The sequence below is a fragment of the Mugil cephalus genome, chromosome 4 (assembly GCF_022458985.1).
Source record: "Mugil cephalus isolate CIBA_MC_2020 chromosome 4, CIBA_Mcephalus_1.1, whole genome shotgun sequence".
Taxonomy (NCBI): Eukaryota; Metazoa; Chordata; class Actinopteri; order Mugiliformes; family Mugilidae; genus Mugil; species Mugil cephalus.
Window position 1 is genome coordinate 13,939,718 of NC_061773.1, and position 26,316 is coordinate 13,966,033.

General features: G+C 44.8%; 1 protein-coding gene across 3 annotated transcripts in view; it reads right to left on the reverse strand.

Moving 5' to 3' along the window:
• The window catches only part of arhgef10la (Rho guanine nucleotide exchange factor (GEF) 10-like a), a 106,127-nt gene that overhangs the window by 63,115 nt on the left and 16,696 nt on the right, over window positions 1-26,316 (reverse strand). For 2 of the 3 annotated variants that reach the window (XM_047582411.1, XM_047582413.1), the window contains exons 4-18: window positions 23,006-23,205; window positions 20,970-21,065; window positions 20,739-20,866; window positions 19,465-19,560; window positions 18,617-18,725; window positions 17,457-17,557; window positions 16,958-17,035; window positions 15,600-15,779; window positions 14,341-14,457; window positions 10,308-10,400; window positions 9,326-9,496; window positions 7,292-7,437; window positions 6,216-6,388; window positions 3,355-3,470; window positions 2,032-2,159 (exon numbers count right to left, since the gene is read on the reverse strand). In XM_047582411.1, the coding sequence (XP_047438367.1) occupies window positions 2,032-2,159; window positions 3,355-3,470; window positions 6,216-6,388; window positions 7,292-7,437; window positions 9,326-9,496; window positions 10,308-10,400; window positions 14,341-14,457; window positions 15,600-15,779; window positions 16,958-17,035; window positions 17,457-17,557; window positions 18,617-18,725; window positions 19,465-19,560; window positions 20,739-20,866; window positions 20,970-21,065; window positions 23,006-23,205 (1,932 nt within the window). The remainder of the gene's footprint in view (window positions 1-2,031; window positions 2,160-3,354; window positions 3,471-6,215; window positions 6,389-7,291; window positions 7,438-9,325; window positions 9,497-10,307; window positions 10,401-14,340; window positions 14,458-15,599; window positions 15,780-16,957; window positions 17,036-17,456; window positions 17,558-18,616; window positions 18,726-19,464; window positions 19,561-20,738; window positions 20,867-20,969; window positions 21,066-23,005; window positions 23,206-26,316) is intronic. The other variant, XM_047582414.1, reaches the window with a different exon arrangement.

Consider the following 26,316-nt stretch of genomic DNA (forward strand, 5'->3'; position numbering starts at 1 on the left):
ATACAGCTCGGACTTGTGCGTGAGTGGGAAATCTCCTCGTCGGTGTAGGTACTAATGACATTACCAGAGGAACTCAGCGAATAGGGTACCCCTTTAAGGGGAATTCAGGGACTCTCTTGTAAACATATCTGGCTGCACCAAACATCTGAGTAAGCAGATTGGCCCTACAGGCCTGGAGTGACAGCCGACGAGGAAGCCGAGAGATGTGGGAGAAGTGATCTGCGCAGCTCTGCTGCTCAAGCTGTCACTTTAGCTTGGCTTGGCACAGTCAGATTCTCCCCGGCTCTGAAGCATTAGGCCCACTCCTCTGACTGCCACTGCCCTGCCGGCACCAAGCCAAGTCTTTCATGGGGGAGGTCGCTCATCACTCTTGCTCTTTCTTTCTTCCTCTCCTTCTCTTGCTTAGTGCGTCTCAGCAGGGCTTCTCCGGCTTCTCTATCTCAATCTTTCTCTTTACGTGCTCCAGCAGCTTTTCCTTATCCTATCCCCACCAGAAGCCACGGAATGGGATCCATTGTAATCTGCCATTATTTCCTATTCCCAGTTCATGTGCAGTCCTCTGAGCTACGCATGTGCTCTCTCTCTCTCTCTCTCTCCTTGCCATCTTTATTATTCTCTAGGTAGGTGTGCACTCATTCAATACTCACTCCACACACTAAGGTCCACCTGAACAGGTCAAATAAAACAAGGTAACCTCCCACCGGTTCAACGTAGCTGTATATTTTAAGGTGGGGAAAAAAGAGCAAGCGCTGATATTTCATGAGGACTGATGAAATAAACAAAATTATTAGAGTTCAATATGGAGGCCATAAATACGAATTAAAAAAAAATATATTTCCTCCCATTAAACTGTAAAAGTTATTAACTTACAATTTACTCTGGCGGATTAATAACATGGAATATAAAAAGCATATTCGTTTAGACCCGGGCACTCCACAGCCCCGAAATCAATTATAACACTATTTGTAATTTTAGACCAACAGCGTAAACACAAAATAATAATATGGGTATCGGCCAAGCAAGAAGAGTTGTGCAGTTCCAATGTTAGGAGAAGGCTAAAGCAAAAAAATTTTTTTAAAAAGTAAAAAAAAAAATATATATATATATATATATATTCTCCAAAAGAAATATTTATCACTGAAGAAATGCAATAATTTGAGTCAAGTAATTATCCACTCACCACAGAACAAACTGTTCTAATTTGCACAAGGCCAGCGTATCCTATTGGCCCCGTAATCTAAGGGCATTATTCCATACATTTTGACATCTCATTTTGTCAACCACTCAAAAGAGGCAATATATACCATAACATTATGACCAACAGGAGAAGTCAATAACATTGACCGTCAAGTGACAATACAATGTTCTGCTGGGAATATTTTGGACCTGGTATTCATGTGGATGTCACTAAGGTTAATGTACCACCCACCGAGACCAGAACACCCCCATAGGAATGACACTTCTCGAGTGCAGCAGCCATCAGGCACGCACACAAAAATGATTTAGGAGCAACTCAAAAAAGCATGAAAAACAGCACAAGGTGTTGACATGGCCTCCAAATTCACTAGATCCCAAACAGATACCAAACAAGTATCTGTTGGATGAGGCCCCTCCCCGCAACCCATAGGACCCCAAGGACCACACAAACAACATTGTTTTTCCAGACACCACAGGACACCCTCAGAAGGTCCATGTCCATTCTCTGATGAGTAACAACTGCTTTGGAGGCAGAAGGACGACCTGCACAGTATCAGGAAGGTGGTCATAATGTTACGCCTGATCGGTGTATCATTCTATATATGTGAAATGTTGCAAAGGTTCAGGAAAGTACTTTTCTGCCGCATGATGTCCACTCCATCTTTTGAAACTTTTAATAAGTCTGTGTACCTGCATAGGACATCCCTTAGGTGTTGTTATTGCTGCAGCCTTATTTGTTGCCTTCGCTGTTGCTGTCACGGTGCTTTTATTCCCAAACACAGAATAGCCATACATTTTACTTTGAGCCACATCTGTATGTGAAATACTACTCACTTGTCTGGCCTGCCAGGCACCTGCAGGCGTAAGCGACATTTGTTAGCACTCTGGATCTGTTCTTCTTTGATGCGGATAAGCCTCTGCAGAGCCAGACACCAGTCCTGGGCCACAGTGGTGTTCAGGTTCTTTGATGGAAAAAACACACACAGTTAAGACCTGTTCCTCAGCCGTGGCACGCGCTGCGTCATCAGACCCGGGAACATCATGTGTACACAGGTGTATCCAGTGGAGCTGCCCGCATATTCTCACATCCAAATTGAGAAAATGTCACAGATCCTGTGGCTTCATTCTTCAAATCGTGCACTACATGAGCATTTTCATCCTCTCAAATGTGACGCCGAATTTGCTTCAGCGCTGGCAAACATTTTACAGTATAAACCTGGACCCTCCAGTCAAACCGAATCAAATCAATTTTCTGAAGTCAATGAGCTGTGCAGAAGTATTTTGTCTATTTGTTCAGTGCACATTATAACCGGGTGGAAAGTGAATATCAGTTATTTAGCGCCAGGCCAATACCACTCCTCCTGAGGACACTGTGCTCATTAAGTGCAGGGAGGCAAAGGTGCCACCATTAGCCTGAGAGGCTCCTTTATAATTGCCGGAGTTTACCTCCCTGGATGAGTTTCTCTACGTGCCGTATGGCGGCGTTAATGCGATAGTGGCAGGCTACGGGGGAAGTGCCCTGATTTGAACGCTACGGGAGGGACGCTGCCTGTTTGCGACATTAACAAATCTGACACTTCTGTAGCACATCAGAGGGAACATCTCATTCCTGCCATTCCTCCACTATTGATGAGGAGATGGAGGGAAGACTTGGTGCTTTTACAAATTGATGATTAAAGAGGAAAAGACAGAACAACAAAACAGACTGTCTCAGATTGTTGCGCTGATCGAGATTTAATTTACTTGTGCGCGCTTCAGTGTTGTCATCGCTGCCTCTGTGATTCTTCATTGTGTTTTCAGGGATTCAGAGATATTGGAAGGTAAGCCTGGGTTTACAGAATAACTTCCGTATTTCACACAGTTCACTCAGTAGCTCGAGATAAATAATTTGTGATGTTGAAGGCAGTGGCAGAGGAGACGCCAAAAAACTTGAAGGTCAGTCGGTACGAGTTTGTTTTTTCAGTGGTTCATTTCAAAAACAAAACCCTAAACCCAGAAGCCTGCGTAGCCATGTGACGAACCTAGCAAACTGATTTCTGCATTTGGGCCGACTAAGCCTTGCCTTTCGACTGATTTCGCTGTGCCATGCGCGTCCTGTGACACACACTTTCCCAGTGACATGCTCAAGCAACAGCAAAAGCGTAGCTTGACACGTACCTGGTACGTCCCCTGCAGTGTGCCCACGAGGAGAGTCACCTCCTCCACGACAGAAAGGTCATGCTGCAGTTCCTGCAGCTCCTGGTAGAGCCGCGGCGGGCCGAGGATCGCTTTGCCTGAGAGGTGGAAGGAGTCAATTTACTGCATACACTGATAACCGTGGCTGAACAATATGCTGAAGCAGCTAAAATAAACACAGATTACAGCTTTGACTGAGGCATTAATTGTTTTTCTTTATTAAAAAAAAAAAAACAACAGCACAGGCATGCAGAGTTTTGAGAAGCTGAGACAAGCAAATGTTTGACACTTTCCTTGACAAAACGCTTTTTAGTCATTCATTATATAAAGGAAAGGCTCTCAGCATCGCACGATACATAAACCAATCGCTGTGTATCCACAGTAGAAGACAGCAGCGCGCAGTCCGAGAGCAAACGATGACACCGTCTCTCAAAACTAGTGGAAATACGGAGAGGAAAGTTGCCTTTGCCAAAACTCCAGTGGCACTGATAAAAGAGGTCTGATGCGCGGACGGATCGATCTTCATTATTTGTTGAACTACTAGACAGTGAATTTATGAGTAAGAAAAAAAAATTTGATGGAGAAACTGTTATTTGGAGCTATAATGCCCTTTGCTGGCCAAAAGGAATGCAGGTGTCTCATTAGACGCAAAATTCAGCATCGATTGGAGGTGCGCTGCCTTCAAAGTCTCTCTCTCCTACTGCCCGAGAATCGATAGCTGTGTCTCCTCCTGTCTGCCGTCCTCCGTCCTCCCAGCTCCCCCGGCCCGCATCTCCCCAGCAGCAGGCTCCGCGAGAAGTACCTAATTAAATTCTGCAGGTAGATTTTACTCCAGAGCTGTCCTGCACTGTCACCGCTAGAACATAATAAAGTAGTAGAAGAGGGGAACCGGTAGGCAGGCTTAGTGAGGAACACACAGGGGGGGGACCCGCTGCATTTTGTCTACTCGCGTGCATAAACAGAGCGAAAGCCACGAGAGGAAAAGGGCAAGGGGAAAAAGAGAAGCGCGGGCTGGCATTGTTCATCTAAAGAGCTTCACTGTGGCTTTTGTGGTTTAATGGGATCTTTGACACGGACAGACAGTGACATCTGTCATCTGCGCAAGGAAATCAATAGGTGAGACATCTGAATGTGAATGGGAGCGCTGAAAGCTGCAGGAACATTGTTTCCCACCTCTCAGGAGGGATTGCATGCACGGACCCCCGTACAGGTTCACTGAGTCTTCTCGAGCCTGCTGTTGGCCACGGCCCGAGAGGTGAATGCACTGAGTTGTAATCCAGCGTAATCCCGTTGGTGAGGCAGGACATGGTTTACACACTCGGACATGGCTATCCACGCTGGCCGCCAGTCACATAACTCGCTGCTGTGGAAGGCCCAGAGGGCTCCGTGCTTCCACTCAGCTGCTGTGCCAGTGATGCTAGCTAGTGGCGTTAAAGACAATGCATGAAAACCATTGTCTGAGACAAAGCCCACTGGGAAAACTACTGACAAAAAAGCATTCCCGACAATGGGTCGAAAAAGGAAGCAACACTAAAGGTAGGAAAATTGGACCAAAATAAGGTTAAACAGCATGAGAGTAAATAACTGGCTCAACTGACTCTTCAGGAAAGAGCATAAACATTGCCGGGTCTTCTCTGAGTTGGTAGGAACAGACAAGGCGAGCGACAGCGTGATAGAGACACAGGCAGAGATAAAGGGTTGAGTAAAAAAAAAAGACAGAAATGCATTTCCCTAAAGGCCAGATTTCTTCAATAAAGGAGGGAACCAAATCCTGCAGAAGATGAAAAATGACTCCATTTTGAGCCATGCTGAGGGAGCGCAGGATTTAGACTAGATACCCCGCTGAATGACATCACAGGGGACTACAAATAGATGGGACTGACAGTCTCAATGAAAATTTGGAGAACGACCCCACATGTGCTCAGGGACGTTCCCGGACAGGCACGATCAAGGTGACCACACCATGTCAAAATGGTGGAGAAAAAAAAAAAAGAAAAAGAAAAGAGGATGTCAGAATTAGTCTCCAGCAACTCTGCGAGGGAAAATATTTACAATGTTATACATAGGTAACGGAAGGCAGACAGCTGCATGGGGAGCTAACCTGAAATGAACCCAAACCTTGCTGCAAAGTTGCGAGCGTACACCCTACCTGAAGAACGGCGAAAACTAAAGCGAGAGACAATCTAAACCAACTCTCAAAACAAAACAGTGGTTGCATGCTGAGCATGACACGCGGGACTGTGAAGAAGGCGCCATCAATATTTAAGTCATGGAGCTGCAACTTCAAAATGTGTGTAGCATTACATCCTGATAAGGCTTTGTATCTCCCTTTTCACATGGCACATTTATCAGGGATCTCGTCAAGCTCTGTATACACCAGAGTTTTGTAAGGGGGGTTGTGGAAGGACTAATGTTTCAACTACAGATTCCTATCTGCCGCTACTGGCTCTCTAATTGGGCCTGGAAAGGGAGGGAATAATCTCTGCAGATTGATGACTCCACTCTCGACGTGTTTGTGGTCTATCAGAGAGTGAAATGAGACTGCGAGGATGATGCGGTAGGGGGCTCGCTTCCCCCTGCATCGCTCTCCAAGATAAAACGCCCCAGGCGGATGGGAACAAGTGACCATCATCGCTATCCTCCTCACAAACACATCCTCAATCAGAGTGACAAGCAGCACGCATGCATCTCCGCCCCTCTTCGAGAACAGAAACAAATTAGCCCTGCTGAGTCAGAGGAAAAGGCTGAGACTTAGAGACGGCCCAAGTGACAAGACTCGCTAGAGGATCGTGTGTGTGAAATTCGTGGCAGGGAAGTTTCTTGTGTTTGCTGTTTGTTCTCACCTGAAATGCCGGCGACACCTGGCCTCTTAGTCCCACTCTGCTGGTACAAGGTGTCTTTGCTTTGAGAGCCCTCCTGCCCAACCTCTACTACTTGCACCTGCTGTAAGGGGGCACTCCACTTCATGGTGTACTTGGGGCCGACGGGGACGAGGCTGCTGATATCCGGAGGCCCCCTGGTGGAGATGAGAAGAGAAGAATTCAAACGATTTTAAAAGAATTTGAGATATTCCTTCCCCACTATGATGGAGCCCCACACCAAGCACTCCATAGGATATGCTCTTAGAACTGTCACAGAGAAGAAGAAGAAGAAGAAGAAGAAGAAGAAGAAGAAGAAGAAGAAGAAGAAGTTGGGCGAGGGAATAAGAATTGGTGTGTTGCCCACCAAAACTGTACCCCTAGCTGAGAGGAGGGGTTCATTGCTATTCATATATTCCTGTAATCACGCAGACAATCAACATTGTGATCGGTTTTGTCAAGATGCTGGAGGGCAGACAAAGTCAACTTCAGGACACTTGAGCTGAATGAGACGTGGAGTTATAATTACTCTGAAGCCCGAACAAGAGGGCTTTAAGCAACATCTTTAAAAGGGGCTTGGCAAAATATACAAAATCCCTTTCCTGTTTACTCCTCTCTTGAGAGAGGGAGTGGCGGAACGCGGGAGAGAGAGAGAGGGAGAGAAAGATGAAGATCATTGGTGCTGTCACAGAAGATAAACTGGAAAGAAACCAAAAAATGTTTTATGTCAGTAATCTAAAACTCCTGAAGCTGTAGTTAGGTATTCTACCACTTGTTTAATGCTGATAAAGCTCCTGTAATGCCGGATAGTGCTCCAAACCCAGAAGAGCTATTTCTCTTCTCTATGCAGTTTTCCAAACTATCCTTGCAAAACCTAAGGCAACACATTAGAGCCTGGTGTCACCTAATAGCTATTTCTCAGAACGGCGCAGCCTGCTATGCTCTCCTTTTCAAAACTTAAGGCACAACTTCACGCCAGAACCGCACATTATGAACGCATTAGCAAAGCATCGGTAAATGTAAGGGCATTTAGCCCAACTTGCTCTACGAGAGGGACTTACTTGACATTTATGTTGGCACAGATGAGCACATCATCAAAGAGGAAGACCTTTCTCTCCTTCGACTTCAGGATTTGTCCTCGCTCGCCGTACACGGTCTCGATGAGCGTCTCACACAGCACCAGTGACCCCTGCTCCGAGTTCAGTTGCTAAAAGGGACACAGCAATCAGATCAGAGGCGGAGGAGGCAGCATCACAAAGGGACGGTCCTCCGGAGTTCACCGCCTGGAGGACGCAGGAGTCACACAGCTTGGAGAAAAAGATGTCTCGTCGGGGATTAGCGACACATTCTTCCTCCTGAAGGTCATTTGACGCGTGTGTATGTATACACACATTTTTTTTTTTTTTTGCTTGAATTCAACACTTGGTTAAAGAGACTGCTTTCCATCTCACTAGTTTTGCCTTGCACGCAGGGTAGCCTTAATTTCAATAGGGCTGCAATATATATTAATATATTTTAAGGTTTTTTATTTATTTTTTTTATGAGAACTGGGACACGCAATCCTTTCCACCACAGCCACACACAGACACAAACACATAAACGGTTGGTTGTGGCACACCTTTACATACACCCACACAGACCTGCGCGCACACACATATGCGCACACGGGAAAAGAATCCAATAACAGATGCAATTTATGCTACAGTGCGCTGGCACACGCTGTGCTTTTCAGTCATCCATATGTTTGGCAAAGGGAAATAGGCGCAGAAAGCTTTTTTATCACTTTGGTCCAGATTCTTTTATGTCTGTCTAAATCAATACTTTTATTTTATGCATAGAGCACCGCGCTAAGCCGGGCTCATCGCGATACGAGTGACGACACTGCACTGCAAGCGGCAGGTTGAGCCCAAACAGGGAGTTCTGCGTTCTGATACTTTGATGTTTGTGTTTGTTCGACGGGCACAAATCTCTCACCGAGATGAATCTCTGATGCGTCTATTCTGTAGCCCGCAGTGCAGTAATACAGCCGAACACTTTTCACTAAACAGGATGTCCTATCTGCAAGCTGTGGCTGATTTTCGCTCGGGTAGCTCGCAAAATAAGTCATTAGTCTGACTCGGGCTGCTGTTTGATGGCCGCAATATCGCAAAGCCCCGTCGAAACGGTGAGCCGCAATGAGAATACACCCTTAAAGTCTTCAGGCATCAATAGGCACAGAGGGCATTGCACCATGCATGCGTACTTCTGCAAGTGGGAGCGAGAGTGTAAGAAACCCATTCTCACTCACATTGTTATCTGTCCTATTCTGGTGACTTAGATACTTTGAGACAAAGAATGAATATTTCATTGGATGGTTACGGGGCCAATAGAGGAGCCTGTTTCCTATTGGAATTCTGCAGTGTCACCGCCGCAAATGGAATTCTGTGTGAGTGGAGGAGATTGGCCGAATCAGCTCATCTCAGAGTCCTGGAAAGCAGCGGCTGATAGAGAGAAATAAAAAAGGGGGGGAGGGCGGATGAGCGAGGAAGATGCAGTCGCACTAGAAAAATAGAAGAAGAGTGCATAAGTGGAGTAAGAACGTAAGCAAGGGGGAGGTGGGGTAGAGGCGAGGTAAACTGGATGGGGAGGGAGGGGAAGAGGGGGACCGACAGGGTGAAAGAGATAGCTCTCTTACAGTTTCCAATTAAATGTCTCATTTACCCCCTAATTCTTCTTATTCAGAGCAGCATTTGTTCAGATTTGCAGCAGGCAGGACTGTAATTTCAGCGTGGTAATGGAGTAGCAACGCCTCTGCCATTGCTTTTGGTACTGTTTAGGAGTGATAATGGGCACCATTTCTATGGGATAATTTTTCTAAATAAAAATGCCTCCCCAGATTAACGTTTGTGAAAGCGATATAAGTGATTGCTATATACTAGTTTAATTTCTAGGTGTTTGGCTCACCGCGATACCAGCCCGGAGGTGTCGAAGGGCTCAGAGGCTGACTCACAGCGGATTTGATTGGGTCAAACGTGCGTGTGTTTGTGCGTTCGTGCGCTCGTGCGCGCGCGCGCGCTCGTACGTGCGCACGAGGGAGCTCACGCGTTTCCAGTCACCTTACTGAGCAAGCGATCACTGACGCTGCGGGCGAGTTGTTGAGTCTCTGCAATCTGGTCGGCAACTCGTTTCTGTTCATTCAGCTTCTCAGCCAGCATCTCCAGCTCTGTCAGAGCGAGCTGCAGGGGCAAACGATCCACGTGGCCCTTGGGCGTATTCTTAAGCATGTCCTAAAAAGGTCATAAAGAAAGTAAAGAAGCAGAAAGTTAAAAAATATGAAACTCTTGCTTTTTATGATTTAATACTCTGCTCTGTTTCTGGCAGAATGCTGAATTCTAAATAAGAAATGTGTTCAGGGTGGGAGCATTGTTTTCAGCCTTCAGGTGTTGGGTAGGTAACTGTGTACACCGCACTTGTAGTGCGGCATGACCAATGACTAATGATTAGCGTCTGTCATGATGCGCGGCTTGCATATCCTGCATCTATGACCGAGTGAAAAGCTCGGTGTTGTCTTGATATGCGTCTCAGATACGCTTCGGCGCCTTCAGCTCCACTATAACTGTAATGTATGATATAATACATGCACTTCCTCTTTGGAGCACTGAGTTTAGGGGTTGAAGAAAGTGCCTGATTCTCATTCACAACTTATCTTTTGAATTCATGGATAATCAATGCCTACTGAGGGATGAAATGAGCTGCAGATCCAGCAAGTCGAGCTCAAATCCAAAGCTTTGCTCAAAATAAGCGGTGGAAGTCAGGATATGAAGCCAACAACATGAAGAAGTGATGTGGCATGCTAGTTTTCATGCTGCACTGTGGCTAACGCTGGTGTAAAAGTATGACTTCTTGTAGTTTGGATAAGTTAAAATCCATAATTAATTCCGTGGCCTTGCAGCTTTGCATCTTTATAAGCGTATGCGCCGCAGAACCCTCATTCGACTGAGGTTGCTCACATTGAAAATATTCTAGTCTTTCAGACTTAAAGGGATTGAATTAAATTAAAAGAAAGTACATGGCCGGAGATGTAAATACATGCTATACCTGCAGGAGCAATATGAACTGAGGAAATCGTTGAATCGGCTTGACCATCAGGCCGTACAGGGTGATCCGGTCAACACTGGAGGCCTGCTTCTTCTGAAACCAGAAAGCAACAAACAGACGATGTGGTTAGAAAAATATTCTCTCACAGAAAGGCCATTAAAGAAGAAACTATGATTACTACTTTAAGAGGAGCTTGGCAGAATTCTCTGCAGACCACTTGTGGGCGTGTGAGTGGGTGAATAAGGTATGAAAATCAGGCCCCGTTAGTCATATCAGAGAATAAAAGAGCAGAGTTTTTGAAGGTGTTATGTCTAATGTATTACTGGAGGCGCAGGTCAAGAAAAGGTATTGATTCCGTGCAGAGTTAAGTTTGTGCCACGATGACACCATCAGTATTAAAAGGCAAATTGCAGGGCATATTTAATAGATGGTAGGATAGGAACGGCTAAATGAGATCAGTTATGATGGAGAAGATAACATAGATAACAATATTGGTTGCTGAAGCGAAAAATGTTGAACTGGTTGATATCAGTTTTGTAATACACTGGACAGTTATTTACATTATATTCTGAAACATGAATAGTTATTTGTTATATTATGGTCCTTAATCTGTGTTTTCCTTGCCCATAACAGTCAATTAAATTTACAAAATGTATGTCAGGGAGCACTCCAGTCCAGTTGTATCCTACAACAATATCACACCAATTAAAGGTCATTGTATTGAGTAAAAGTTAATGTAACATCTGATTTTTCCAATACTAGCCGACCTTTTCAGTCCCCAGCTGACAAACGCACATTGGATAGGCTAAAGATGTATGTAAATAGGTCATTCAATAGATTCATAAGGGAAGGTAACTGGTTGTATCCTTGGTTCTATGAAATGAAATGAAATGTACAGTTATTCAACCAACAATCAGTATGATTTCTCCAATTGTACTGGAACTGTATGTATTCAGATGTAATCAGTGTACGGTATTCTACATCATTTCATGTTATATTGCAATTCTATTAAAGCTTGTCTTTGGTCACCAAAGCTCTAAGTCAGCAATTTGGAGATTTATCTCACAGTCCGATCAAAGACCTGTTTTGCTTTAATGACAAAGACCAAAGGCTTTACCTTCAGTCTGAGCCAGTCAAAGACCTAATGTAACAAATGGGTCTTAAGAGGAAGAATCGCTAAGATGTTTTACACAATCACTCGACAAAGACATCATCTCAAAGGTTTTATCTGCCTGGCCAAATATCCAGCGACTGGATGCGTTTTCGCCTGTAACCTTGTAAACCAAAGGTGACCCCGGAGTGGGTTCTTTAAAAAGTTTGAAGAGCACAGAGTCAATTTTTTTCCACCACACCTGACAGGGTTAAGATGTCGCTGGAGATGGACTCTTTACTGCTTCATGCAGTAAAAATACTTGAGCAGTGTCAGGCAGACACAGTTCTGAGTGAGGGAGCAAGGAGAACCTCTCTGCCTCCTTTTGGAGGGCACACATGTACTGTCTAACTTATCTAACACAGACAGCATCTGAAACCATAACACTGTCTCAGGTGTAGCTGCAGTTCACCGGACCTCTTGTACAAGACATGAACAGGCTGCTCTCGTCAAAGAGTGGTGTTGCCTGTGATAATCACCAATGTGGCAGAGCAGAGTGAAGTCAGGTGTCTTTACTTAATGTACTGGGAACTACCGGCTGTCAACATTTCTCCATGAAGGAATCCGGTGATGGTGGGTTATGAAAACAGACAAAAGTGGAATTGACAACTGCTGGCAAGGCTGCTGGAACGGGAGCTGAGGAAAAACTGAAAAAGTTAAAGTCAGTGACTTCAGGGGTCCACTTGACTTGGGCTGTGTCCAAATCATATTGAGTCTAATCGGATTATGTAGGGTTCTCTTGTAAAGCCACAGATCTTGGTATTTGTATTTGTATTACAATATGTTTGTTACCCAAAATGTTTGAAGCAGACTAACAATCAAGCTTGCTAATATGGAAGAAGGAGGAGGAATGCATTTCGAATCAAGATGAGACACAGAGAAGATGCCACCGTGCAGGAAAAAAACATTCACTGCAGCTGCTTGTTAATTGTCTGCAAATGACTTTGTTACCAGTGTTGGCGTTCTCTCTCGGTGTGGGTCTATTCATACTGATGGTTTTTGGATTTATTATAATTCTTGGGTCAGTTTGGATTAGGCATCACTGTTCTCTGCGCCCTCTCAGATAATTGTTTTGCTCAAAATTGATTTAATGCAGGTGAGGTTTTCCATAGATCAATTTCAAGTCAAGTCCAAACCTTTGGACACGGTCTGTCCTTGGAAGAAGAAATTATGTCTCATTCCCTCAAACAGATACGTGATTTTATCCAAAGTACAAAATATGTACAGTAGATATGTGGATTCTCGTCTCTCTGCAAATGTTCTCAGTTATCTAGGTGAGATAAGAATATCTCAATTAAATCTTAAAGACACATGGAGCTGTTGCTCCGTCAATAAGCCTCCTGGTAAAATGTCTTAAAGAAAGCCCCAGAAAGTCCAGTGGATTCTCATACCACGGGCACACATTTTACTTTATTCTGTAAGACATATTTTTGCCAGTGTCACCAATATTCCTGAGTGGAATGCCATTTGTTGCCTGGCAACCTCACAGCAAGACGCCCCAAGGTTTACCGGGGCTGATGGAATGGTAACTTATGCTAATTGTCGGTAAAAACACTTAACAACTACTTTCGAAGTCAAGGGAAAAAAGGGGAAAGAGGGAAGGTGAAAAGTGCCAATGGGCAAGAGTGGATATGTCATTTGAGCCTGTCAAATAGCCACTTTGCTCCACGGCTGATCTGAACTAGATTAGGTCCATAACATCTCCAGCAGGTTCAATAACAAGTCCTGCAACAGCAGCATCAGTACATTTAAATACAAAACTACAATGGTGGTTTAAAGTTACAAAAAATAGCAACTAGAGGCTTCTATAGTTGCAAACAATTGCCCATAGAATTTGAATCCAATTGATTATACTGTAAAATTATATTCTTTCATGCTGGCCTGTACTTATCTCACATAGATACTTTCCAATGAATGCAATGCTATTATTACAGTATAATGTTAGCAAACTCTGAAATGAATAAGCCCCGTTCCTGTAAATTTTCCTCACACGTTTTGCTCATGTTCATGCATTTAGTGCCTCTGCAAAATATTCAAAGGAACATAATAAAGTCTGTTTCTGATTCAGTGGTTTTTCCGGTCCGTGCCTGTCTAATTTATTATTTGGTTTGCGTTCAAACTGCCAGAGCTGCAACATGCAGCGAGAGAGACAGAGGATCATTTCAGCAGAAAGGACATGATGCGTGTTATCTGGAGTAACATGCAAGGCTGTCGGTTGTGTCATCTGGTTCTGTAAATCAGCAGTGAGTGCAGCTCAGTGATCTGGGTCACACTCATGCATAAATGCCAGGCACACGTGGGGATTGTTAAAATCAGCATATCTGAAACATTTCGTGGCATCCTCCGAGCACCCTGACACTTTGTTCCCCGTTTGCGATTCCTAATTAATCCTTGATTGAAAATGGTAAAACTAAGCACAATGTTGTATTTAATTGCGATAGTACAAAATGATCATGTTTTCTCAAATAGTATATTTTTGTGATGTGTCAAAAATTCGAACATGTAAACCTTTATACCTACTAACTGCATCACATGGTTTTGGGATGCGCTGTGATAAACAGTATGTTGTTATATTCACCAGCTTTTATTGAGTTTTTCTTCAGAAAAATCTTGAACAATTTCACAAAGTCAGATAGGACATACAGTATGTCAATACCTTGTCTAAATGTATATTGAACTATTTCTTTCTCTGGAAAGAAAACAATTTCATTTAATGTCTTACATTAATCAACATTGGTGCATTAGACATCAGTATAAATGTGCTGCACAAATGTACAAATTAAGAAAAAAACATAAAAATATTGTGTAAAATCATTATTAACATTAATAATAGTGATTACTATATTGCTAACGCTAGTGTTTTGCTCGTAGGCTGAAGCTTACCTTCAAGAATTCCAGAAAAGCCGGTTTGGACATGCACGCCTTTTTAATGAGAGCCATGGCATTGGTGAAGTTGTTCACGTAATCGCTGTACACATCCAACACCATGGACTTGGAAAACTGCAGAAACAGAAACCATAGGCGGGAGGCGTAATTATCTGAGTCAGTGATAACAGCGCCACATTAAGAGGGTCTAGTTCTTTGCGGTGTTTTGTCGTTGCAACAGCGCACAGAGCGCAGTCAAGTAAGTTCATCTCGAATGTCTAGCCACACATCGTGATAGCAGGGCCACCTTAGGTAATTTCGATGTAAAAGGAGGCTAGAAAATGGACGTTTAAGTATAGTGCTTAAGAATGGTTTGTTTACCATTCCAGTTACTGCAAAACACCCTTCACGAGCCATTTAAGAAGTTGTGCAAAGAGAAATTAGATGGCTGTGTGTGTGTGTGTGTGTGTGTGTGTGTGTGTGAGGGGGTGTGTCTGGTGTGCCGTAGACATTTATTCTTTCTCCTCAATTAAACCCACACCAGGCAGCTGATAATGGCAGTTTGAGGAGTTGTGGGGAATTGGCAAATCGCATGAAGGAATTAACCCTCCCTCAGGACACTGCCTCTCAGATATTACCACAAGCCCGTGCAGGTACAGATGCATTACCACATGAAAAGTAGCCTGCGCAACGACGAGTACACTAGACCTAGTGCTTTGCTTTTCCAATGTGGCCTCATTTGGCGGTAGGGTCTTTGGGATATCGACAGAACAGCACCATAATGGCCCGCAGTGGAGAGTCAGATCAGCCCCTCTAATAGGCAAATAACGAGCAGAGCTTATGGACGAGCATACCGCAAAGGCTCACAATAGAAAACTTGCGCCGAACACCGCTATTCCAGCCCCACACTTTGCAAACATATATTCCAGAGGGCACTGGACGCAGTGGAGATATTCATCACAACTGTAATTGATTTGATGTTTGGGGTAAACTATCCCTGTTTGCTCAGTCTAAAACCTGTAGCTCATTATAAATCTGCTTGCAGAGACGGAGTTATAAAGATAGACAGAAACGGCAAGAAAAATATGAGTGCTCCTACCCGGAATGAAAGTCTTTGATTGCATTTTGGAGAGAAACAACAATGCAAATAAACACACACACACACACACACACACACACATATACCGTATAAAGGAGAGCTAATCAGCCTCCAGTTGCATTTCTATTCCACAGGCAAGATACATTCTATAAACACATGCACATGCACAAAAACTAACCGAGGCAACAAACAAGTCTCCAATTTTCTCACTGCTGTCCCACTCAGCCACACGTGAAGCCAGTGCGATCTGAAACATGGAGTGGCACTGCGTGATCTCCCTGATCCGGTAAAATATGGGCCGGATCTTCCGTGGACTCAGGATGCGTGGCTCGGCCTCCATCAACGGTCTGTGGTACTCCTGGTGAGATCGTGAAAACAAAATTGGAATTTTATTGTTGTTTAGACGTTGATACGTGTGCGTGAGAGCTTAAGATGAACCAGCAATCCATATTCCTTTAGCATCTCCACCTCCGCGGGAGCAGAGGTAATAGAAAACGGGCAACTGACAAATGAATGAATGACAAGTGAATCGAGGAAAGTGAGGAAATGTAGTCTGAAAGACATTGCAATCCAAAGGAGCTAGCGGTAAAATAGCATTTGCCACAGGCAAACATGTTCAGAAATCATAAAAGCCCGAATAATAGTGACAAAAAAGCACCTCGCAGCAGTTACAGATGCAGAGGCAAAATGGTAAAAGGGCCAATGATTGATTCTTTGGTTAGCACTCATGGGGATATTAGCATTGCCTAAAGAAATTAGCTGACAGGCTCTTTGTGGATGGCAATCCAGTAGACACGACTTTGCCGAATGTGAGCATCCTGAATTGAAGATAATACGAGCCACAGATAAAAGATAAAAGCAGTATTTAACACCACAGGTTGATCTATGTGAGCAACGGTGTTTGTTAGCAAAGCTTTTCTCTGCAAATAATTGCCACCAGTAAGAAAACCGGAATTCAGCAAAATCACGAACAACTGCGCACTTTGTTCTACAGCAATAATCGTAATTACAGCCGTCAGCGTCTAACCGCGCGGTGTGACCTTTCATCTACGTCTGGCTGTCCGGAGACACCGCATCCACCACTTGTCTGGACTCTTTGAATGAAAAAGCCTCGCTGAGCGTGAGACGACGCAATGTCACTCGGCAACAGAGGCAGCACGTCGTGTCTCGGCGGTGAAAGATTTGGCTGCACATAAGGCGAGTCGCTGACGGCTGATGATTCAGTTTCAGTAGGTGCTCCTCTTATTTTTCTGTGATGATGAGATAACAAGTCTCCTTTTCCCCTCTAAACAGAGAGATTAAAGAGGATAGGCTGCACTGCATCCCGCGCCAGCCCCACAGTCGCCCCCCTCAGCAGCAGCGCGACGACGCCGCCAGAATTGAGGACCGGGCTGTTTTATCAGGATTATTTATGCCGAGACACCTCGGTAATTTGATGGATATCGCCGCTTCTCTTTTCAGTGTAATTCCTAATGGCTGAATGGTGACACGCATATTGCATGTGGCAGGAGAGGACAAGTGGACTAAACAGCTCACCTGCAAGATCCTCCTGAGAGACTCCAGGTAGCTCCGCTCGCTCTGAATGATGGAGCTGAGGATATGGCGTCTGACAACCTGCGCGGGGAACAGAACCAGTCAAGAAATCAAGCGCTAAGAGGACATGATTGGAGCGTGGTATGTTGTAAGGCCGGCAGTTAACCGCGCTACAGGTTGATGGATTGCACTATAATCATGTGTTTGTCACGGGGAGGAAAAGCCTCAAAGACAAGTAGGGTCTGCTCGAACGGGGGCCTCCATTGGAGTGCATCATTGGATTTCCTTTGACACGGAAGCAGCTGTTTTAGCTTGCGCCGCCTTGCTTTCACCGAACGAGATAAGGAGTTCAGGCCGCATAAAAAATATCGAAATAACATGTTTAATAGCCTAAAGCTTTATCACCTTAAAGCCAGAGAGTAGAGATTATGTCCACATTAAGGTCTTATGTGCAGTGTACAGCCTACGCTATTGCACCAAATAAAAAATCTGTCAGTTGCACCTGGTGGCTGGTCAGTCCCTCTGGCATTGGGCTCAGCTGCGGGGGAGGATGCTTGAATTCTGACACAGCCACATCCAGGTAGCCTGCGTCATCCTCCTCCTCTGTGGACGCACAGAATGGGAAAGGAGAAAGGAAACAGAACAGTTAAAACGTGTGTGTGTGTGTGTGTGTGTGTGAACGCGTGCGTCTGAGGCACGGAATAGGACAATGAGGGAGAACAACAGAAAGGCAGCCTTCAGATCTCACCGCAGCTGGAGACACACTGCGACACACTAAGTTTATTACCTCTAAAATATGAAGACGCTTCTGTACTCTCGGAATAACAGGGAGAAAAAAAAAACACAATGGGAGAATGAAATAAGACAGAGAGGAAGGCGCAGACACAGAAGAAGAAAAAAAATTCAAAACAATACTGTATCTCTGTAGGAAGGCGCGAAGAAGTGTGTCTGCGAAAACACGATTCAACACATTCTCTGCGCTGGCACTAAGGCGTTCGACAGTTTCAGGAAAAAAAAAAAACTATCCCCATAACCATAAGACATAAATACCAGAAGCTTCCACCGTTCCAATTAAAGACTTTGGAATGATAACAGAGCATTGGAGGAAAAGAAATATAATACTGTGCAGATTTGACTCAATCAATACCTAAAAATAGCAGCGCTGGCCTCTTTACCTCCTTGTGATGGCTTGGAGATTTGTTTGAGACGTGGCTTTGCCATCCGCCGTTTACGGGGCGTCCTCCATTAATGGATGCTAATCTCTCCCTATTGTTAGGTGAGGGTTCCTACACAACCTATAAGATGCCACGTGAGGCGCTCCCACCTTCTCTGACTCACACGTGAAAAACTGAAAAATGAGAAAGCTTCCCTGTTTTATTTATTATAATCAGTGAGATCTATTTTTTTTTCCACAGTGCTTTCATTTTTCCCCGAAGGGAACTGTATAAATAAAAAGTAAGACTTTCTACTTAAAGCTCCGCTGCTTTGGCCTGGCTAGCTTTAAACACAAGCAACTATCTATAATTCAAAGTGTCAAATGTAAGATGTTATAAAACCCAAACTTCATAACCAATACTCGATATCAAAAAAAAGGGGGATAACTTTCATCCACAAAATCCAGTTGACCAAGATTTAGAAAGTTTCCAGGCTTTACTGCATTACCCAATTGATCTTTTCTCTGCAGGAAGGAAACTTTACGCATGACGGCTATTTTGGTCCTTTCAAGCCCATCCTTCGTTCCGCTTCTTGCCGCCTTCATGAGCTGCTGAACCTGGTGGGAAGGAGCAGACAGAAACAACAAAGGCGCGTTAGAGCGTTAGAGAGAGGAAAAGTGCCATGCTGTGTGGCAACTTGATAACCTAGGGTGCTTCTCCCGAGAGAGACGGAGAGAAGTGGCGCTCATCACGAATCTCACCATCTGCGACTCCCCGTGGGTCGCGGCGCAGCCTCTAATCAGGGAGTCTATGAGCATATCACGGGGAGATTATGGTAACGGAAATCAGCTCCACATCAGAGTTAAGAGCGCTGCATTGCTCACTGTGGGAGAACTCAGCTGACCACAAACTCCACCCTGAGCATCGCAGAGGCCGTGCAACCAGACTCCACAGACCCGGAATATACCCAGAGTGGTAGTATTTTTAAACGAAGCCGCTTCTGGAAAGTAGGTCATTAATTGAGAGCAAGTTGCGCTGGTGTTTGTGGAAGTAAATATGCAGAAGATTACTTAATAATTCATGTGTCCCATCGGTGTGTCTTGATATTAAAAACAGGCGAGGGAAGAGACAGACGGAGACCAGCAGACCGGCCGAGAGTCTCAAAGCAAAGCCGCGGTCCAAAGGAAAGTTGGAGGGGATGGCAGAGAGCGTCAGTTAAGCCTTTGTGTCAGCTGAGCACAGGGGGGCAGCGTATTTAAGCTCCTACTGGCAAAAATCTAGCAGGGTGATCTGAATTCTTGCACTATAACAAAACAGTACGTAGCCGCGCGGCTCAACTCGCCGCTGGAGATATACCTTGGCGTCATAGTTGTGCCTCCCAGACAGCTTCATGACCAGTTCACGTTTGGTCCGGGCACACCGCTCCCTCAGCCGACGCACTTCAGGAGAGAGCTACAGTGGTGTTGGGCAGGGCACGGGCGGAGCGTGGATGGACGCAGGATGTGTTTAGCCGTGAGAGGCAAAAAAAGGAAGGAGGGGAAGGAAAAAAAAAAAGAAAAAAAACAGCAGAAAAGGGAAACGGAGGGAAAGTGATCAAGGCAAAACAAGCAACGCACACTGGGAATTAATCACAAGCACAGAGAGTGGAAGCTCGGAGCACCGCTGCGGTCAGAGGGGTTACGCCGCGTGGCAGCTGATTCACAGAAGGACGGGGAAGGTGGCTGCAGGCAAATATTAAATAAGTAAACTCCACTGTAGCTCTCCCAGGTTCCTCAAACAAGACGAGAACTTCGGGCACTCTTGGCGAAAAATTAATTAGGCGAAACTAATTAAAAACAATGTGCTTTTTGATAAAGGCTGAGGAGTGTGGCCAGGCCCTAATAGTCGCGTTTCTTTTTTTTCTTTTATTTTTCATTAATTGTGCAATTAGTGCAGCAGAATCCATCCTCATGTTCAGCGGCCTGGGACGAGCACGTCAAGAAAACTGTGCGAGGGGGAGGGGTCTCACAACCTCCTGTAAACTTGAGCAATTCATTTCTTTTGTCCCACACACCTTGTTACCTTAAAGCATCGATTTAACAACATTTTTAGTAACATCCATACACAAACACCTTCAAAGGGTAAGACTGTGTAAAGGTAGGTATGAATCTATAAATGAATAATGATTCAAATACTTGTTATTAGCGCATGCACAAATTTTCCTTAAGTACAAAGACGGGTGAAACATAAAGGACACGCGGCACAGTGTGAATGTGCACACAGTGCCATCATGTGGAAGAAAGGCGCTCCGGAGCGGAGCACTGATTAACAGCATCCTTGGCAGAAAAGAGGCAAGGAGATCTAAAGCTTTTCAGCCCGGAATGCCTTGTGTTTACTTTCATCCCACAATGAAAGTATAAAGCCTAGACAGCCAGTTATACATTCTTCGCGTTCTTTATAGTTTCCTTCCACTTCTGTATATTAATAAAGAGAGCCGCGCGAAGAGGAGCGGCAGCTGAATTATTCCCCTTGATTATTTCTAAATGCTGGAAAGCGAGCGAAAACAACCTGCATCGGTCACGATGCCATTTAAAAACACACAAGAGAAAGGCTTCATTTAACGGATGAAGAGTCATTCGCGCAAGCTCTACCTTGCTCCTCGCCGGTTGTTTGGCCTCGTTATCTGACTGCTCATCGTAGCTTTCAAACTCACTGGAGCTCCATCCGTTGTCTGCCCCCAGAGGACCACTGTCTCTTTGAACATCCTCATAGATCATGTCTGTAAAAAAAAAAATAATAATAATATTAAACATCAGAGGCCGCGCACCAGCGTGCGCAAGAGCACAAACGCCCTAAACAAGAGTAATTCTGCAGCTGCTAACCTTCATTGGGAGAAAAGGGCTCCTCGCTTGGAACGTCATCGTAGATCACCTCTGAAGCCTCCGGCGTCTGCGATTCAGCCTCACCCACAAAGTGCGCTGGCAAAGAAGAGCAGGAGCATTAAAGCGAAGCAAACACTGTTTTTAAATGGAAAAAAAAATACAGTGTTTGTGTTCCATCCTTTATCTCCCTTTCAGTTTGATAGTTGCACTTCCTGTTGTTAGATAATTCTTTCACATTCTCCAAAAGCGGCACGCATGCACGCACACAACCAGAGCTTCAAATTGCCTGAATCTTTTCGGGGCGAGCGGAATAGATAAAAGATTCAGGATCTTTCAGCCTCTGGTTAGGAATTTACACAGCCCGGCATTCTGTATTTACATACTTATTGTATCGTTTGCATTTTAAGGCCCTCTTCCTCGGGGGGATCCGGCACGTCCGTAGAGCACGTCGCCGCAATGGCTTTGTCCATGTGACGAAACGCGATTGTATCCAGCTTGTTTGAGCTATTGACCCGTTCTATCGCCACACTTGGCAGGATTTGTCATTAACTGCTTTGAGAGTGTTTCAGCCTAATTTAGCTCAGTGAGCTTTATTGATTTGGTTTTAAACTGTGATTTGTCTGCAACACCTTTCTCCTAAGCCTCGAACAGCAACAATCACGGTTTTCAATTAATCTGACTGAAGATGCGCATTGTGCCATGGATTATTCAGTCAAAAAATACGAAATAACCTTGGACACAAGCCAGTAGATGCACAACGATCCAATTTTTTTTTTTTTTTTTTTTTTTTTAACAAAAGAGGATTAGCCTCACACATGTTGTTTCTGTTTCAGTCACTTTCCTGTGTCGGCGCTTTCAGAAAGGATTCGCAGCCGAAGAAAATAACTAGTTTCTTGATCAGTCTGACTATGAGCATATCCTCAAAGACGCCGGTTCTCGGGGGAACTTGGCTCGTTGCTTCAAACGCGGAAAACCAAAGGTTCTTCCTCGTTGTTTTCTTGCTTTTAACTTTCCACAGCAACACAATTGACAGTCCAGTCAAACTTGGCGATTGACAACAGGCGATCTTTGAAAAAAGGTGCAGTCATAATAAACACATACTCTTTTATGCGACATGGGAAGACAAATCACAACACGAAGCGCCGTGACCACAACTGAGGGCTGAAGGAACAGGAAGAAACTCATCATTCAGTGTGAAATGTAGTATGTCAATATAATGAACCACTGGGGCCCCCCATAGCAGGTAAATACAGACGGAAAACAAATCCTGGAGACTTTGATAGATTCAAAGTCTCATTAGCACATTAGTCATTTATCCCGTTTTAAGTTACTTTGTTTTTTTTTCCACTCTCTGCATTAGATAAGGAAGAGAGGTTTCATATATTTTTATTCCTTCATCAGTTAAACTGTACACAGCCTGTGTGCGAGAATGCATCAGGGAAGCAAGGCTATTAAAAAAAAAAAAAAAAAAAAGAAATGCTGTGCGGTATTCCTCCTTTACATCTCTCATTTCTGAGCCACCTTCAAATAACAGCAGCACTGCTGAATGAGTCGAAATCCAAAAGCAATTTTCCCTCATGGAAATGGTTCTCTATTGATCCTCATCCTGCATTAATTGGATTCATGTCATGTCTGTGTAGAAATCAAATCACGGAGGAGAATGTGTGCGTGTGTGTGTCCGTGTGTGTGCGTGTGTGTGAGCCAATGAGACATAAGATGGCCATAGATTTGTAATATGCTGTCCCGGCCACCTTCGATCAAGGTCAAAAGACGTAACTCGCAGCGCTAACAAAACACCGGCGCGCGGCTTATACCTCCGGTGTGATTGCGTGCGGCCCACAGTAGTGTTTACGCAACTCTGGAGGCCCAATTGGTTTTCCATCAGATCTGTCCGCAATGTGAACACTATAATACATAGTTGGAATGAGTTTGAATCCCAGGGCATGCTCAGGTTTAATCTTTTGGCTCTGGAATTGAACCCTTGATCTACAATATAAGGTACATCAGTTCACTGTCAATATAACTTAGTTTTGTACCTTCGGAGGCGTCCCCCGAGCCGGAGCTTTCCTTGATAGTTTCTTTGCTGTGGTCTCCTGAATCTGCCAACGTTTCCACAGCTGACGGCGCCACAGGAAGCCCCTGGAGCTCCTCTCCCTCACGAGGAGCCGAAGCAGCGGGCTCGGCGGCTGCTGCTGCTGCTGCTGCTGTTGCTGCTGCTGCTGCTGCTGCCGCGGCCCTGGAAGGTACCCAAACATTAGCACAGTTAAACTAACACTGAGTGCTGTGCGCCTCATTACAAGTTAATTTCAGCGAGAGGAAGGGGAGGCAGAGTGGCTGGAGGAGGTGGGGGTCGAAAATAGTTCTTTGCTATCGAAGCATACGCGCGCACTCCCTGAAGTCTGACAGAACACATATTGCCGCTGTCAAATTATTAGGATGTTTCTCAAGCAGCCCTGTTCACCCCCCTCCCTCATGTGTGCAGCTGTGCATTTTTACATCCAGAGACCTTGTGTTTCCTGTCTCTTTTCTCATAAAACACAATATTTAAGGGCGGCACAGCGGCTCGGCGGTTAGCACTGATGCCTCCCAGCGAGGAGGTCCGGGTTTGAGTCCAGCTCGGGCCTTTCTGGGCGGAGTTTGCATGTTCTCCCTGTGTCTGCGGTAGTCCGGTTTCCTCCCGCCTCCAAGGACAGGCTCGTTAGGCCGACTGGTGATTTATGAGATGGTTTTTCAGACATATTGATATAAAAGTTTATCACAGAAGAGCAATGGAAACACTTTGTTTCGCATTTCCCCGGCACCGAAGACGACGCTGGGGGTCATGTGACCAGTTCAGACGAGATTTTAAGAGAAGAATTACAAGAGTTGCTGCTCATCTGCTTTTCGACGGAAATACGTACACATCGTAACGGTACTTTAACAAAATTTCAAAAAACTGTAATGGAAACGCAGCTACCTGTGCGGCATCTCGCATTCTTCTCCACCCCTGTTCATTCTGATGAAAGGATATCCATTTAAAATATTTGCTGAATAAGTTTAGCCCCGGCCATTTTTCATTTAATTCTACGTTGGGGCCCTTTGTAAAATGTTCCCACTCATGCAGAAACACCCTAAAAACTCGGTGCAGTAAAAGCTTCGGAATTACACATTTAATTCTTCAAAGCAATTACCTGTGACAAGTTTTGCCATTTTTCCCAATTAAGTTAATAATGACAACGTTGGCGGTGTGTGGGATACGCTGGTTCAATTATTCAAAAGAACTTTTGCAAAGGCACGTACGAGGGGAAAAAAACAAAAAAACAAATCACCATCCAGAGTGCTTGTTACTTGAGTTACTTAACTTGTCCCCGAGCACTGTCAAATCATTATCTGTCATGCCTGCGGCTTACTATAATCACTGCTGGATTTTTTTTTTTTTTTTTGAATGAAAACATACCCTGATCCAGCTATTAAAACCAGACTCTCACTTCACAGGGGAAAATCTTGTTGACACAGCTATCACAGAGTCTGCGCTGATGCTGCCAGAGTGGGACTGTCCTCCCCCATATGACTGATAATATGACAGGATGCAGCATGTAGGAGAGTCCCATCTACACTAATTAAATCTGTTCCTTTGCTAAACACCTCAGCGCGCTTGCAACGCCAGCAGCGGGCCCCTCAGAGCGATGGGCAGCTTGCAGAAAACAAGGCGTGTCAAGAAAATAATGAGCGCACTCTTTCTCTTGCCCACTTTAACGTAACACTTGAATATAGAAGCAAGCCAGCCGCACTCGACAATCAACCCAAGGATCAAAAACAAAACATAATAGTGAATAATGACAATCAAGATTAGGGCTGCATGCTAAATAGTTAAAAAAAAAATCGCGATCTTGATTCACACATATCGAAACACAACGATTCTTAGGTATTTTATTTCACAAGCGGCATCACAAACGAATGCTCCCAATTCTTCCCGAATTTTGTGAAGCGTCCCTAAAGGCAGCACTGCCACTGACTCCTCCCTCGACCTATGGTTTACAACGCATGATTCCATCAGTGGAGGAAGCCCACCTGCAGCTGAGTGTGTGGAAACAGTGAAGGAGAGAAGCACAGAGAAGTCAACGGTAAAGAGTTAAATGGATGGTGAAGAAACCCCAGGTGGTAGCGGCGAGAGTCACCTACAGACCCGAACCGAACTCGTGCCCACAACGTACGCTCCACATTCTAAGGAAATCTCAATGTTTGATACTCTACTCGAATGACCATTTAAATGTTTTTTTTGTTTTGTTTTGTTTAACTTCATCAGTGCAAAAAACATTTTGGGAAAAAAAATCATGCCAAAGAATCGTGATCTCAATTCTAAGCAAAAAAAATTGTGATTCACATCCAGAATGGTGCAGCCCTAATCAAGATTCACTATATCAGAATAAATCAGGTGCGTCTATTTCAGCAACAAAACCCCAAAACTGATACTCCAACTTGGTTTAAACAATGCAGCGAAAACAACATGTTAAACACTATAAAGCTATATATAAATATAGTCCCAGTGGTGCAGTTTTCTCCCCATTGCACCGTAAATGCCCCCCACATATCTGGAAGCGTAATGCCCTGCCACCATGTCATATCAGCGCTACTGATAGGAGCCGTTTGGTTCTGCAGTGTCGTCGAGCTGCAGAGCAGCGCGCTGTGTTTCTCTGATGCATCCTCTATTGTGCGGAATCGTTCATCTCAATCTAAAGGACAAAAATGATCCCCACCCACATGAAAACAAAAAAAAAAGGGGGGGTGGGGAGCTATTTGTCAACACATTTCTCCAGATAAACCGATCTCTTGTCATTAAAATTACTTGCGGGGAAAAAGAGCGGAGACGGAACAATAGCGATACGCAGCCTGCGCCTGGGTGACTGGATGCATTCACGTCAGGTATGAGTGATTCGAGCGGCGCAGCTATCGATCCAAGCGTATCTTCGCGCACGCCTTCGCAACTTATCTGTTCCTATAAGCCCCAGTGAGTCATATGGCTCGAGGAGAGAAGCAGGAATCATTTTTCAATGCAAATGACACAGCCCGAGGCGGAGCGCGGCCTAAAGTCGAAGCTGCTTGAATGCAAATCTCACACTTCCATCTGTTTCTACTCCCTTCAGCAACCGTGCCGCGGTAGTGCTGCGTGCCAGGGCTCTGCCTGCTTTTGCCCCCTGATCTCTCCTGGGCATGGCTGTTCTTTATAACTCGCACTTGCATTGTGCTGACCAAAACTGACGGAGCTGTGTTTTGCACCTCAGGTCATAAACCTCCTCCATAAACAGCTGCACCTTCCCCGTATCGAACCGTTCCCCCAACGCACAACGGCGGCACCGCCCAGGTCGTT